The sequence below is a fragment of the Condylura cristata genome, unplaced genomic scaffold (assembly GCF_000260355.1).
Source record: "Condylura cristata isolate star-nosed mole 26May11 unplaced genomic scaffold, ConCri1.0 scaffold00011, whole genome shotgun sequence".
NCBI lineage: Eukaryota > Metazoa > Chordata > Mammalia > Eulipotyphla > Talpidae > Condylura > Condylura cristata.
In genome coordinates, this window is record NW_004567112.1 from 46,691,451 (window position 1) to 46,706,504 (window position 15,054).

Below are 15,054 nucleotides of genomic sequence, written 5' to 3' on the forward strand. Positions count from 1 at the left end.
TCTGTAAAATTGGTAGGAGATGCCTAGGAAGAAAGCAAGTCTCCTGGGGATTTCAGCACCTAGGCAGAAACAGTTGGGCACTCTAATCGCCAGCCTTGGATGTGACTGGCACCGAGAACCCGTTTAAACACAGCTCCGGGGTTGGCGGGGTTGGGGTCCTGCGAGAACTCTCCAGGTGCTCTTTGCCGGGATCCGGGAGTCTCAGGGTCCTGGCCCCGCCGCCGCGCCCCGCCCAGCTCTGTCCCTGCAGCCTCGCGGGTTGCCGGGCTTTGTGGTTCGCCCGTGAGCTGGGCCCCTGCTGGGGGTGTCGTTACGAGCATGTGCAGACAGCAGCCCAAGGTAGAGTGAGCGTGCCGGGCGAGCCCAGATACTTGCCTTGCAATGCCATGTTTGTGTATGTGCTCTAACTCCCGGAGAGCAATCAGGGAGACGGCTCCCCGGCCAGACTTGGCTGATGTTTTCTTGTTTCTGTTTCAGCCTTCAGGATAATTCCTTCAGCAGCACCGCTGTAACAGAGTAAGTGATTCTTGCTATTAAAATAAGACTTGCATGCCTTTCTCTGGAAGCAACTGTCGTGAAGGTATCCTACCCGGTCCCCAGCAGCTCTCCGAATTAGATTGCATTGTCTCCTGTAATCTGGGGCTGTGAAGACCGCGAGATGTGCAGACTGATGGGGCCCATAAATTTTTACAGGTTTAAATCACCGGTTATTTATTTATTTATTTATTTTAGCAGCTATGGGAGAAATATTAAACAAGCTGATTGCTTGAGGGAGCTCGGTGCTCAAAGATACGTGTTCTTGGAGCTCTGGATTTTTTTTTTTTAAATAAATCGATTTCACATGTCAGAAAGGAAGCTTTGTTGTATTTTGCCAACATTGGCGTCAGTTTTCATGGAACACGCTGTATACAGCAAATAGGAGATGAATGTGAAATGAGTTGAATTCCAGCATGTGATAAACAGACTAAACTTATCCTTACCCCTCTAGCTTACGGATTTTTAAGACACAGAAGAGTGAACTTCTGTTATATGCCCTTTGTCATTTCTGTTTTCTGACCTCAGAGATCTGGCTATCTGAGGAATGAGTCATCTTGTCCTATGGTTGAAGCTGTTGATTTGGGCAACTAACATCGTTTAAACATGGAATGAAGGGGTGTAATGTTTTACTCAATGCCTGTAGTCACAGTACTTTTTATCATATTTATGGTTCATGACTGTAATTCTTTGTCATCTCCTTAATGTGTTTTCTTTCCTATTGTTATGAGATATAGGTGTTAAAATGAACATAATATGTCACTATTTTACTATGCTAATTTGCGTATTATTTACATGTATGTATGAATTACAAATTCTTCATCTAGAACTCTTTCTCTAGGCTAACTCATGTTTACTTCTGGGACATTAGAAGTCACTTTAAACAGCTCTTTCAGTGAAAAAGGATCTGTGTACTTAACTGCATTTAAAAAATGCTGCAAATTTGATATAGAAAGTTCAACTTGGGAGCTGTTTCCTAAAGTTCTCTAAGCCTTGAATAAAGGTAGAAATACTTATTACTTGAGTTTCAAGTCAAACAACTTGATGATGGGGGGTGTCTGATTCTTAGTGTTTCTTTTTTTTTGTTTTTTTCCCCTCAGTTTGGATATGCTCCTTTCTTAGTATTTGACTTTGGACTCACTAAAATGGAGTTATTTAAAAACAAACAAACAAAAAACCCTAGGGTTGACTTTATAAAGTTGGCTTGGCACACACAAGTTTGTGAATGAGGTTGGTAACTGTTACAACTTTGCTTTCTTAAAAACCTGAGGGAGGAGGAGAGATGCTCTTATAAGACCTTGCCTTCCTGGTTCAGGTTCAATACTAGTGCCTTCCTGACTTTGTGGTGTTTTCAAGCACCAAGTACTTTCTGGCCTGATTTTCAGGACCCTGGTCTGAACAAACACAGCAGCTTTCAAACAGAGACACTTACTTCCAGATTTCACATGGACAGTTTTTTTTTGTTTTTGTTTTTTTTTTAAGGTTTTACAGTTAAATACTGGGGAAAGTCTGGTGTCTCACTTCTGGACATTCCCCAAAGAACTCTGATTGCATAAGATTTTATTGTTGGTTTTAGAGAAGCGACAGTGACTTATTTGAAAAGACTTAGTGACAATTGGTATGCCATCTGGTTAATCTGAAAATCTAAAGAACATATTGAAAACATACCAAAAGCTTCATAGGTGTAACCCAACAAAGATTAGGGTCATTTAAAACTAATCATTTAAAACTAATCTAATACTAACATTTTCTTCTCTCCTCAATAATATGAACCATTTTCTTTGGTTCTCTGAGCCAGCAGTATCAGGGTGGTCTGTCCTGGTAAAGAGATATCGTAGGTACTCAGTAAATGTCCGGGTGTGGTCTTGGCAAGGGCAGCAGAGGCACTTGCCTCTTCTATGTTTTGGATACAAGAAAATGTGCTCTTCTTCCTGTTCTTACTTCACTCCTGTTTCCAGCTAACCATGTACATTTATTATTTTTTAGTATCTGAAATTATACCTATAAAGCCATTTTTTTTTTTTTTTTAGATTAAGGCCTCTGGTGGTGATCTTTATTAAAATGGAAATTAAAAAGTCTGTGCCTCTGGGAGGTGGATTTAAGTCACCATTATTACCATTATTACTTTAATATAAATGATATTAGACATCCTAACATGATAGGGTTCTGCTTGGTTAGCTGGGGTGAATGGAAGTCTTTTAAGATCCAAGCTCAGAGGGGTTGGGAGACACTTAAGGACAAATTTTATTTTCTTCAGACTTTCCCAGACCTGGCACTATCTGTGCAGCTCTGGACCAGTTCAGTTTCTTTTTCTACCCAAGTTCTTCCAATATCAGAATGGACTTGGCCTTCCCTTACGCATTTACAGTGTTCTCTCATCTGTTATGTTCCCATAGTCATTTCCTACATTGCCTTGGTTAATTCGCTATTCATAATGAAGTAATGGATCCATCAGTGTGTTAGCTATCATCCAAAAGCACTAATTCTTAAAGCCAACTAATTATCAAGATCACTGGGGAACGGGGAAAAAAAAACTGTATTACAGATTTTATCCCTAAGTGGGCCCAGAAAGGGTGATTGTGGGCAGAATCAACCGAAAACTGATCTGGGTTTTGTAAACTTTTAGATCATTGTTAAACTTGCCAGAAGCGCACTTGTTCTGTTGGGGGAAGGGCAGCTTGCCTTAAAAATTCATGTCTCAGGTCTTGCTGTCAGAGAGTTGATCTTGGAACTGGCCTGGGTGTGAGATTGGAACCTACTGTCTTGATCAGGCATCTCAGCTAATGCCAATGCAGCTGGTTCTGGAGACACACTTGGAGAAATTTCACAGGAAGCTATGCTCCGGCAATTTTGCTTTTGCAAGTTTGTTACTCTAGGGAGAGTAGAAGTACCTTCCCAGACACAACTACATTTTACTTAACAATAACCACTCTTCTTTATCCCAAGTCAAAAAAAGAGACTATTTTATGGGTTCATCTTTACCATCATTATTCTAAGAAACAAGTCATTCTCTCTTGGGAACCTCAGGGAATAATGATTGAAGAGACTGCTTGATTCCTGCCTTTCTGGGTTTAGTGTGATAAAGCAGTGTGACATACTTGTGTGTGGCTCAGCTTCACTGCGTCATGGCAGCATCTTGGGTAATTCCTTAACCTCTGTGGGAAGGCACTTCCTAACTCACAGCACAGTCAGGCTTAATTGAGATATGGTGAAAGTGAAGGTGAACTATGAAGTACCATACATATTGCTGTCTGTGTTTGATGGAGTGAGCAAAAGTCTAAATAGAGAAAAAAGTAACGACTGAGCAATTCACAAAGAAATGATTGCAAGGACAAATTATCTGTATATTGTCCGGGAAACCAACACAAATTTAGAATCTAGTCAATGAGAACCTCAGCAGAAGTAATTTATAGGTACCTTTCACATTTTTAAAAAAATAAACACCAGTTTTTTTTTTTTTTTGAAACCACACATTTTACATTGTAGTCTAGAGCAAATATACAGGTATCCCTCACCGTTTGAAAGTTTGAGTTATGCTACTTCACTTTTAAAAAATACTAGTACATGTTTTTGCTAACAGGAATAAATCTGAAGAGGACTTCTGCTTTTACTACAAAAGTGAAAATGGCATTCAGCTTTGTTTTATAGTAACCGTTTTGGAAGCAGGATGTACTCTATACCGCTAGAGTTGTGCCACCAAACTCCTGAACCAGGAACTATTTATACATGCTGTGTATTTATCACTTATTTTTTGCTTTTGTTATATGTATTATTTTTAGATTTTATATATTATTTGGTGTGTGGTGGTAAGTAATTTTTTCAGTCTAGAGATATTCCATTTTTTTCCATATAAATTACTGATAATTACTTTACCTTAAAACATTTCATATTAGGAAAGTTTTCACAGAACTCTGCTTTTCTAGTATGGGGTAAACCTGTAAATGCATAATTTAAACAATTTTTTTGAAATCACACTTAATGTTTTTTATATTAACATTTTTCATTGTGTCTAATAATAATAACCAAATGCTGGTAGCTTCTTTCTAATTTGAAGATTCACTAAGAGATCATAAATTTAGTTTGAAAAACATTGCACCTGAAGAATCAGTTTTGAATATTTGAGAGCCTTATTAAATAGATTGGTTTTTACAGTTCTGCTTGGGGCTATCAAGGCACTTGGTCTGAGTGGGTCTCAGAGTGGGGCTCTTTGGAGATGATTTCCTACTGTAGAATCCAGTTTTATAACTGGGTCAATATTGTATAGAGGGCACCTGGGAAAGAATCAGTAGAACAACCAGAATGATGTTAATTAAGTAAACTTGATAGTCTTCATCAAAGCAAATGAAAACTGAAGTAAAAGAACTTGTGTGTCTATGTCATGTAAACAAGTAGGGTGATCTGCTTCATTGCTGCATCTTCATTTGGAATTGTGATTCCTTGAGTGACCAGTGGAATTATTTGGTAAGATTGAAAATTGGATCAGTTAATTTGATTTAGCCTCAGACTTCAGGAAGCATCTGCAATTCTGTAGATTCTGGTGCTGAGTTTCCATTTTTAACTAATTGTACTCTGAGAAGAAAGATTAATAAATCAAGTGATTTATGAAATCAAATCCCCAAACAATAGGTGTTATTGAGCTCCAAAATTGAATCTCTAGTTGAATCCTAGTTCTTTGGAGGCAACAATTACAGATTTCTGTTTTGCTTTGATTTTTCTACTTACCTAGGTTTCTTTTATGGGGAAACTTTTTTGCATTAATTTAAAAAAATAATATAATGGAAACATTTTTATTCATATTACAAAGTTCAAATGTTGTAGATAAGTGAAATACCTCTTAATAGTGGAGAACAAGGTAATATTTGTGCATTTAGTTGTTGTTTTCCATGAGATGGACAGAATGGGCTTTTAATAGTCAAAAGCATGAGAAAGCAAGTAAATTTTATTTATTTTATTAAGGGAGATTGTGTTATGTTGATTTTTTTTTAATGCAAGAAGAAATAAGGTGCCTCAGCAAGTACAAACAGTTCAAGTACATAGGTGACAAAACTAGGAACTAGGTATTTATGAACTTTTCTAGGAATTTGACATTTCCTGTGACTTTTTTTTTTTAAGATTTATTTATTCACTCGTACAGAACTGGGGTACAGGCCAGAGATGCGGAGGGTGAGAAGATCCACCAGAGACAGAGTGGGGTACAGAACAGGCAGATGGACGAAGTACACTGCTGAGGGGAGCAGCGGGCGGGTCAGGAGAGGTCTGCCACGCCATGAGGATCTCCTCCAGGGCAGGCAGGGATTCGAACTCATGCGGATGTGGTTTAAGCTTCTTTGTGCTGCAGGGGAGGGCCTCCTGTGACATTTTATTTTTTTTAAGATTTATTTATTTGTGCATACAGAACTGGGGTACAGGCCAGAGGTGCAGGGGCGGCGAGAGGCTTCACCAGAGACAGAGTGGGAACAGAACAGGCAGATCTATGAGGTACACTGCTGAGGGGAGCAGCGGGCGGGTCAGGAGAGGTCTGCCACGCCATGTGGTCTCCTCCGGGGCAGGCGGCAGGCGGGAATCGAACTCATGCGGAAGTGGCTTTAGATTCTCAGTGCTGTGCTTTAACCCGCTGCGCCACCAGGGAGGGCCCCCTGTGACATTTTTACCAAAGTATCCACAGGAGGTTGGAAACAGAAAACAAACAGGTCAGTTCTGCATTTCAAAGAAATTGAAAAACAATGTTGTAATGCCTTATGCAGTACTTGGAAGGCAGTAAATACCCAATAAGTATTTATTATTTCTAGACTGGACCTGCTGAAGGCCAAAGTTAATAATTCAATTCTAGCACTTATTGAATGTCTACTTTCGAGTAGTATGGTAAACACTGTGGTAGGTACACTGTGTGTACCTAGAAAAAGAAGCTATAGTTAATTTTTTTTCTTGTGTAATTAACAACTAGTTAACAAGTTCTTAGAGGTACAGGGGAATTACATAGCTGTGTGAGTAAGACATAGTTGGTTACCAAAACTTCAGAAGGAAGAATAGACATGTTATGTATGAATTTAAAGTAGGTATGTGGCTACTTAGCTGAGAAGATTTATGGAGCTTGTGAGACTTGACTTGGACATTGAAGAATGTATAGCATTTGAAGATGGAAAGGTATTCCAGGCTGGAGTCAGGTGGGGTGAGATACAGTGGCAATGACTAAGAACAGGCACAAAAGCTTCCTCCTACACTAGAGTAGAGTGAAAGAAAGATCAAATTCCAGATTTTCTTTGGAAGTGTGGAACACTGGGGATTTTTCAATATTTGTCATAGGGTAGCTCTAGAAGTGTTGTGAAAAAGAAGGGGGTCAAAGAGACCATTTGACAATGGAAGTCCCATAGTTCAAATGGGAGATGGTGTGGTATGGGATGGGGTGCAACAGAATAAAGGCAAGAGGCATGCAATAGGATCTTTTGAGTAAAAACAATCCACCAACCCTTGTTTTAGATGTCTCCCCAAGTGCTTTGAACACTTATGTCCTTGCTAAAATGTTGTTAGCTTAGGTGATCACAAAACCATGGAAGAAAAGGTTTTGCTTATGGTTTTGAGTTTGTAGACTCACATGATATGGCAACACTTGGTGTCATTTGGTAGACAGGTTGGGAACTGTAGTTGGTTTGGAGGCAGTAGTGAGACTTACTCTAGTATTTAGTTGACTGTACCAATATTGAGATAACTGTAAACTTCTGCTTCTGCTGCAGCGAACAGTTGAATGTGATGTGGTTTTGTTCCCTCTTCCCAGGTGTGACGAAGACACAGTCTCCCTACATGAAGACCAGACTGATTGCTCCAGTCTCAGGTAGGTCCCATTTATTACTAGGTTCTTAGGAAGTACTGAAAACACCAGGGCCTGGTGTTTAAATCTCTTTTTTGAATTATAGTTACTTGTTCCCATGTTTTATTTCTTCCAATAGCTTGAAGAAAACTTTGCACTCTTCATTTTTGTACTCTCATTATCAACCAGAACAGATCACTACATGTAGGGAATGCTCAATAAATACCTATTGAATTGAAATTAATTAACCCATCCCCATGTTCCCATCATAGAAGAAAGAAGATCTAGATATATTTACCAAACATCATTGATTATCTGGAGTACAGTACTCCAGATAACCAAGTATTGGTTATCAAGAGGTTCATTGAACAGTGGCAAAATTTTCATGATTAACCATTTCTTTTACATTTACTTTGTACATTTTACTTTTTCATCTGAACAACTGAAGGGTAAATGAAGACACAAGTTCAAGATAACATAGCATTTATGAAACAAAATTGCTTCATTATCAGACTCAGGTTCTTTGATTATAATGTCCAGTTACTGGATGACAAATATATGTTGAATATCTATTTTGTATGTCAGAAACCTATCAGAATGTGGGGCCAGGAAAAACAAACCAAGCTTTACTCTCAGGTGTTTAGCCCTCTAAAAGAAATAGGCAGGATATAGATGATGCTGCTACAGTGCTTTAAGTGCTATTATACTGGAGGAAAACATAGGATTCATTTAATAAGACCAACTAACTAGAGTTTTCTGGGATGGATTCTTGAAGAAATTTACACTCACTTTTTCTTTTTTATATAAATGATTTTAAAAAATGATTTAACTAAGTATTGGGGTCAATTTATGGAGACCTATAGATGATAGAATGGTTTTATAAGCAACATGGCAGGAATCTGGAGAGTCAAGCTGGAGTGAGGAGCAAAAAATAATAATAAATGAAGCTTCAAAGATAAACAAAGACCAGATTCTTAAAGATTTGTAAACTTTGCTAAAGAATTTGGAATTTTTCCTGGAGGTGTTGGGAAGGCTAAAAAGGAACACTCAGTTTTTCTTTGTATACAACCACATGCCTAAGGTCCTCTTTGAGAGTAACAATAGCTCCCATTTATTGGCTTGTGGCCTCGAGTGTTTTCTATGGTAGACATTTCACAGACACTGTGTGATCACTGAGAGGTAGAGATGTCATCCAGTTTATGGATGAGAGCATAGAGAAGTGTTGTGATGCAGGTTACCCAACCATTGAGAAGAAGGATCTTTTGGACTTTTGTTCTCTTTAGGACACCATGCTCATTCTCATTTATGATTGATTTCAATGAATAGTGGTTTGAATTACATATTCTGTATTTTTTGTTTGTTTGGGAAATTCTAAGGTATCAGTCATAGATTTGAAATGTTTCTAAAGATGACTTGTATTTAGGTTTCATATTTGTATAATTAAAGAAAGGTTATTTTTCTTACATTTTCCATGTCCTTCAAGATAAGGCAGTGAACAAGCTATTTATATATTTTGGGTGCCTTGAAAATGTGATTTTAAAATAGTATTAAGGTATTATTTGGTGGTGAGTCTATCAAAAGAATCATTTTAGGCTTTAAAACTTCCCTTATTCTTGAGTGCTCTAGAGTCCTTCATCAATGAGCAATATTTAGGCAGCTGTTCTTTTTTCCCCCCTCACACAGGAATATAGAAATCATGGGTGAGTATTTGTTTCTAATGAGAAATGTACTTCAAACTAGTGTAGTATCTAATTCATGCTTTGATGGACTTCCAAACCTACTAGTGACTTAGAGATTTTTGTAAACATAAATAATCTTAAGGGAAAATGTTAACTGGCATTGATTTTTTCCCCCCTCAGTTACTAATATTGAAGAATTCTTTTGCTAGTTGATATCTCCTTTACCAGTTAGCTCTAAGGTTGTTGTGAGACTTTAGTTTTCCTGCTCCACATAGTTTTATTTTCACATCTTGCCCAACTGTAACTGGTGAACAAGGTATACCCAGGAACCCCAAACTATTAAGGGTTTGGCCACCTGTGCACACAAAGGCAAAGAAAGAAAATACTTCCTGTGAAAGGTCCTTAATGGGTATGCATAAAGAAAGGAGAGAAAAAAAAGAAAGGATTTCAAGAACGGATTCCCAACTAAACTCAGAAAATTACCCATCCCCTCATGGAAAAATAGGACTGGCCAAGGCAGGGCAGTTATATGTAAAAGCACCACAAGAAGTTAAAAGCACATACCAGCAGAATCTATAGGAAAGGATTAGGTAGGACTAGAGAACTGGGATAGGAGAGCCCTAAAATTGAAAAGTACCATAAAAGCTACTGTGAGTTGGAGATAATGTCTGCTGTTGTCTCTGCCAACATGCTAAGTCCTTCCATGTGTCTTTCAAACTATATGTCTCTTTCCAAGTGTCTGCTCCAGAGTCTCTTCATCTTTCTTCCTTTAACCTCCATATACATACCTACCTCACTCCTTTCTGTTCTCTCCCATTCAGGAAGTCTGATTCAAAACATGCTGGGAATTGTAATTTAAGGCAGTTCCTTATAAATAGAAATGGGAAGAACGCTGCCTGGCCTTGGGTGTACTGCGCTGTGAGATCCCAGCCTCCTGTACAGATGCACGCTGTAATGCAGCTGCACCCTAATCATGCTCTACACGTCCTGTTCTCATGTGTCTTTTGTCTTTTTCCAGAGACTTACTGTACCTCATCCTTCCCTGATAACAGCTTAATCTCTTTCTTGAGCTGTGGGCATAAAAATTTTTCCTTCATGGGACTTGTGTCTCGGTTTTATGTGTCCTTGAATCACAAGAAATTGCTTTGAGCTGATGTTGCCAAGTCCTTTCATGGGTGCTCTGGTCAGGGAGCCACTGGAGAGAAGTGGTCACCTTGAGAACTGCATGATTTTAGTGATGGCCATGCGTTATGGATGATATAGAACATATAAAGATCATATCCCCTTATGTTTAGGCTGCTTGCTGGATTCTTAGCAAAATAAGAAAATACAAATGCATCTGGATTTAAGTGGGTCAGATGACTTCATATACAAGTGTTAGGTTTTTGAAGAATTAGTGCATTGAATTTGATTGGTGAATGAAAATGAAAAGTGCCATCCAGCACTGTGTGAAGGTAGCACTAGCCATTTGGTCTCTAGCAGTTTCTCATTGATAGAACCCACACATCAGATCTTTCACTATTAATTGCACTTTGCATTCAGTTAAGGCACAGTTTGGGTGGCATGTTTAGTTAAAATTGCCCCCTTATTTTGTATTTTATTCACATAGCATGTATTCTTTAATTAAAATGGTGCTGTTGAACTTTTAGATACCTGTAAAAGTTGGATATTGCCAGTGAAGAAGAAGCTACCTTGCCTTGAATCAAGGACACAGGCATGAGGGGCTGGATACCCACATGAGCAGAAGGGTACATTAACCCTTCTGTTAGTCTTAGTTAGTATTTTGGGCATTAGGCTCAATTTATAACATTGGAATGACAGGATCTAACTTGATTATTTTATAATAGAATGAGAGAAAAGTATATTTCAAGATGCTTGAAAGTATCCTGAAATGAAAGATTGGAAACAAATAATGGTAGTATTATATAAAAGCACAATTCCCAAGAAAAGTATCCATTAGCAAAGATGACAGAGAATATGGAGCAATCTACAAAGTGAAATTCACATTACTTAAGTTCAGATTCCTGAATTGTCTTAAGTCTGCACTAAAAATTTTGCAAGTATCATATAAACACAGCAGCAGGGACTCTCGGCAGCCCCTCTTTTGGGCAGCTGTGTATTATAAGTTCTTTCTGTCTTTATTTTTGGGGTACATTCTAAATGGGGTCTTTGCTGTTTTAGAGATGAAGACAATAAAGAAAATTACCCTGACACAGGGGCTCTCCTAGAGGAGCCAGAGCTGCCCTCCTGCGAGCCTCAGCAGCATGTAGAGCAGTCGTTGCTGTTGGATGGTGTGCTAAGACCCAGCATGGGCAACTTCAAGTCCCGGAAGCCCAAGTCCATCTTCAAAGCCGAGAACGGGAGGAGCCACGGAGAAAGTCAGGTAGCAGGCTCTACAGCTCCAGCTTTGGGCGACATGGACCCATCTCAGGGGAAGTCTAGCCTGGCACACAGCTGGAGTGGGAGTGGGCTAGTGTGGACACAGCGGGAGCCCATTAGTGTGACTTAGTGTGCTTATTGCAGGACCCAGATATGGTGCTCCTGATGGAGTGCTAATGAATTAGTTCCCACTCAGAATGATATTCTAAATATGGATGGACACACTGATGAGGGGAGCAGTGGGCGGGTCAGGAGAGGTCTGCCGCGCCATGTGGTCACCTCCGGGGCAGGCGGGAATCGAACTCATGTGGAAGTGGCTTTAGCTTCTCAATGCTGTGCTTTAACCCGCTGCGCCACCAGGGAGGGCCAGCTCCAATGTTCTTAATGGGGAGAGTGGTGGAGGAGCTCCAACTATCCTCACTTGCTCAGGGCACTCAGCTAGTACATGTGTCATAGAAATCGAGAGATTACTCTCAGCAAGTCAGAAATTCCAGGTTACCCTGTAGCCATTTTTCTTTTGCAGCCTGAGAAAAATTCAAGTCTGTGTGTGTGTGTGTTTGTATATGTGCAACATCTGGTTCTTATAGGTCAACATGTATTTCAATGAATGAATGAAGCATCTTTCCAAGTAGATTCATGTACTAAATTTACATTTCATACTTTTTTAAAGTTTTAGTTGTAGGACATAGCAAAGACTGTTTTTTTTTTTTAAACTTAAAAACCCCTAAAATATTTTATGATGCTTTCAGAAGATATTAAGTGTTATAATCTATTGTAATTTTCTTAGGAGGTTAATGATCGCAATGTTGAGATTGTAGTTGTAATGTACCTAATTCAATTTTAGAGACATAGATGCTCCATTAACGTTAACTGTCTTTCTGTTAATACTTCACTGTTAACCTTAAAAACAACATAAGAGGCTCTAAGTGTTATAGGTTAATTATATAATATCTCTTAAGTTCAGTCCTGTTTAGCAAATGGGCATTAGTGTTTTTCCTATTAGACCAAGTTGGGCTGAGAAGTTTATTTGACCTTGTAATTTTATTTGCCTTGTGATTTTTATCTCATTTCTTACTTGTATTCATGATCTCTTATTTAGTCAGTTAATTTTACATTGAAATGAAAATGCTCTCTGCATTTCTGAGCTGTATTGTATTTTTTAAAAAACTGACTTGAATTGTAGAGAGAGATAAGTGTGAAATACTATTTGAGTTATGGTAAACTTGCTTATCACAGGATGCATCCAGAACATACTTGATTTGGACTGTGGTATTGGGGAGGTTACTGGTATCTTGATGGCTGCCCTCAGAGTCAGGCAGGTCTTTAGGAGACACTGACCGTGAACATCTCCTATTAGCCATAACCCATGAAATCGGGGCTTTAGATAATCAGTTATATTTCCCAGAGTGCCCTCTTTCTTATCATCCTATATTCTGACCTTGCAGAAATGACCAAAACATCACTTTCAATAAGATGCTAGTGGGGTATGTAATTCGATGCTGGTACAGTAATTGCTTATTATACAATATTGGAATCTAGATTGCTTGATTTCCAGTTTGTTCCAGAAAACTTGGTTTTTTCCTAAAACCTCTAACTGCACAATGGGATTATTTCCTTAATGTCTAAGAGAAATTAGGTAATTTTATTTTGGGTATGTGAGAAAAGTTTGAAACATATTTCATTCTTCCTATTTTCTTTAGTGTGCACTACTTAACACTGGTTGTATACTGACCAAGAACTGAACATCTGTAGTATAAAATAAAGCCAGATACCTATTACATGAGCATTTACCCTGTTTTGGTAAATATAGTACAGAATACAGTATTACTTATAATAATTATACACAAAGAAAATACTGTCATGTTATAACATCATCCCATGGAATGAGTATTATTATATTGGTACCAGTGGAAAAATTCTTTTATCAGACTTCCAAGTAATGGAATGAGTGTAATGTCTTTTCCAAAAAACAGTGTCTAGTAAGAGGTAATCCAGATCTTCCAACTATGAGTCTACTGGTTTAGCTGCCCTATTATACTACTGATACCTTAATTTTTATATGAAACCTGTGATTTCTTTCTGGAATTCTTTCCCTGTCTTGATATTTTGTGTTGCTAAGCAGCAATTACTTCCCTTGATAGGGCAAGACTGGAGAGAATTTTATGTGTGTTTTTCTTTTCTGCCTTAACACTCTGTTACTAAAGGTAGGAAACTGCTGATGGAGTGAATGTTAGCTTCACTAGGATGTTAAGTGTTTTGAGATTGGTGGTTTGGACCTGCTTGTCTGTCTTTAGATCTCCAGCACTCAGTATTATTTGACTGACTCAAACAGAAATATATATGATTGGCATCTTTTTATTTTTGTGGTAAAATGGCATCTAATTCATTTTAAAAAGTTACATTGTGAAAGAGGATATAATCATGGCTTTCATACAAATATATAATGAAAACCTGTCATAGAACTTACTTAAATCATTATTTAATAGAGAATAATATAGCCTAACCAATTCAAAAGAGATGCGAAGTATCTCAGACTTTACTGACAAGAAATGTTAAAGTAAATTTATAAATGGATAAAAAATTGGCAAAATTTGTAATTTATATAATATGATGTTTATTTAATTTAGACACAATTAACAATTAGCTTTTCTTTGGAAGGGAGTTCACTGCCATTTGTTTTTTTATATGTGCATGTCTGTGTCTATAACCTTGTGAAATAACCTAGGCATAGACAGACAGAAACAGATTTTCAGATGAATAAGTTAGCCAGAATATCTATGAAATTTTAAGGTCTTTGATAAGTGTTTTTACATTCCTCTCTTCACTCCCACTTCTCCCTTGTGATCACTATATCATTCTTGGCACAAAATAGACTGGCCTCATTAGATTTGCTTGATTATTTACATAGGATAACTGATTAGAGAAATAAGTTATTCATGTTGTAACATTTTGTGAAATATTACCCAAAATGTGGGGAATGACTGAAATGGGTGAAGGTAGTCAGAAGCTATGCACTTTTGGATATATAGTAAATCCTGGGATGTAATGTACAATGTGATAATGATAGTTAAAGCAGTATTGCATATTTGAAAGTTGCTAAGAGAAGTTCTCATAATAAAAAGAATTGCAACTGTGTGTGGTGATGGATATTAACTAGATTTATCATGGTGATTGATCATCAATGTGTGTGTGTGGGGGTGTATATATATATATGTGTGTGTGTATATATATATATATATATATATATATAATGTTTGAGGTCAGTGATACCTTAGTTAAAAGTATTTGTGTGTCTTGTTGATATATCATTATGAAAAAAAGTGAAATCTGTAAGTTTCATGTCACCCCTTAAAATATTTGTGTGTTTCTTCATCTTGTAAAGTCCTTCACCTTGGAGATCTGCATCTCCCTCCCCCTACAACACATATTTTCTGTTTGGTGTTATTCCCCGTCTTGATCACTATTTTCTGTTCTTGCTACATTATCTACCTTTATCTAGAACTGTTTTTCTCACATTCATTTCTTACATATACACTTTCTTGGTAACACATAAAAAATGTATAAACCTACTATTTAGTAGTAAAATCATATTTATTGACAGTCCTCTATTAGTTAACATAAACATGTCCGGTTAAGAAAAAACAATAGAATATAAGT

General features: G+C 37.7%; 1 protein-coding gene across 5 annotated transcripts in view; it reads left to right on the forward strand.

Moving 5' to 3' along the window:
- The first annotated feature begins 290 nt into the window (after window positions 1-290).
- Window positions 291-15,054, forward strand: part of FAM13C (family with sequence similarity 13, member C) — a 115,900-nt gene continuing 101,136 nt past the window's right edge. For 2 of the 5 annotated variants that reach the window (XM_004680875.2, XM_004680876.2), the window contains exons 1-3: window positions 398-516; window positions 7,307-7,363; window positions 11,200-11,401. In XM_004680875.2, the coding sequence (XP_004680932.1) occupies window positions 455-516; window positions 7,307-7,363; window positions 11,200-11,401 (321 nt within the window). In that variant the 5' untranslated portion in view covers window positions 398-454. Of the gene's footprint in view, window positions 340-397; window positions 517-7,306; window positions 7,364-11,199; window positions 11,402-15,054 lie in introns of those variants that run through there. The other 3 variants (XM_012723710.1, XM_012723709.1, XM_012723708.1) reach the window with 3 other exon arrangements.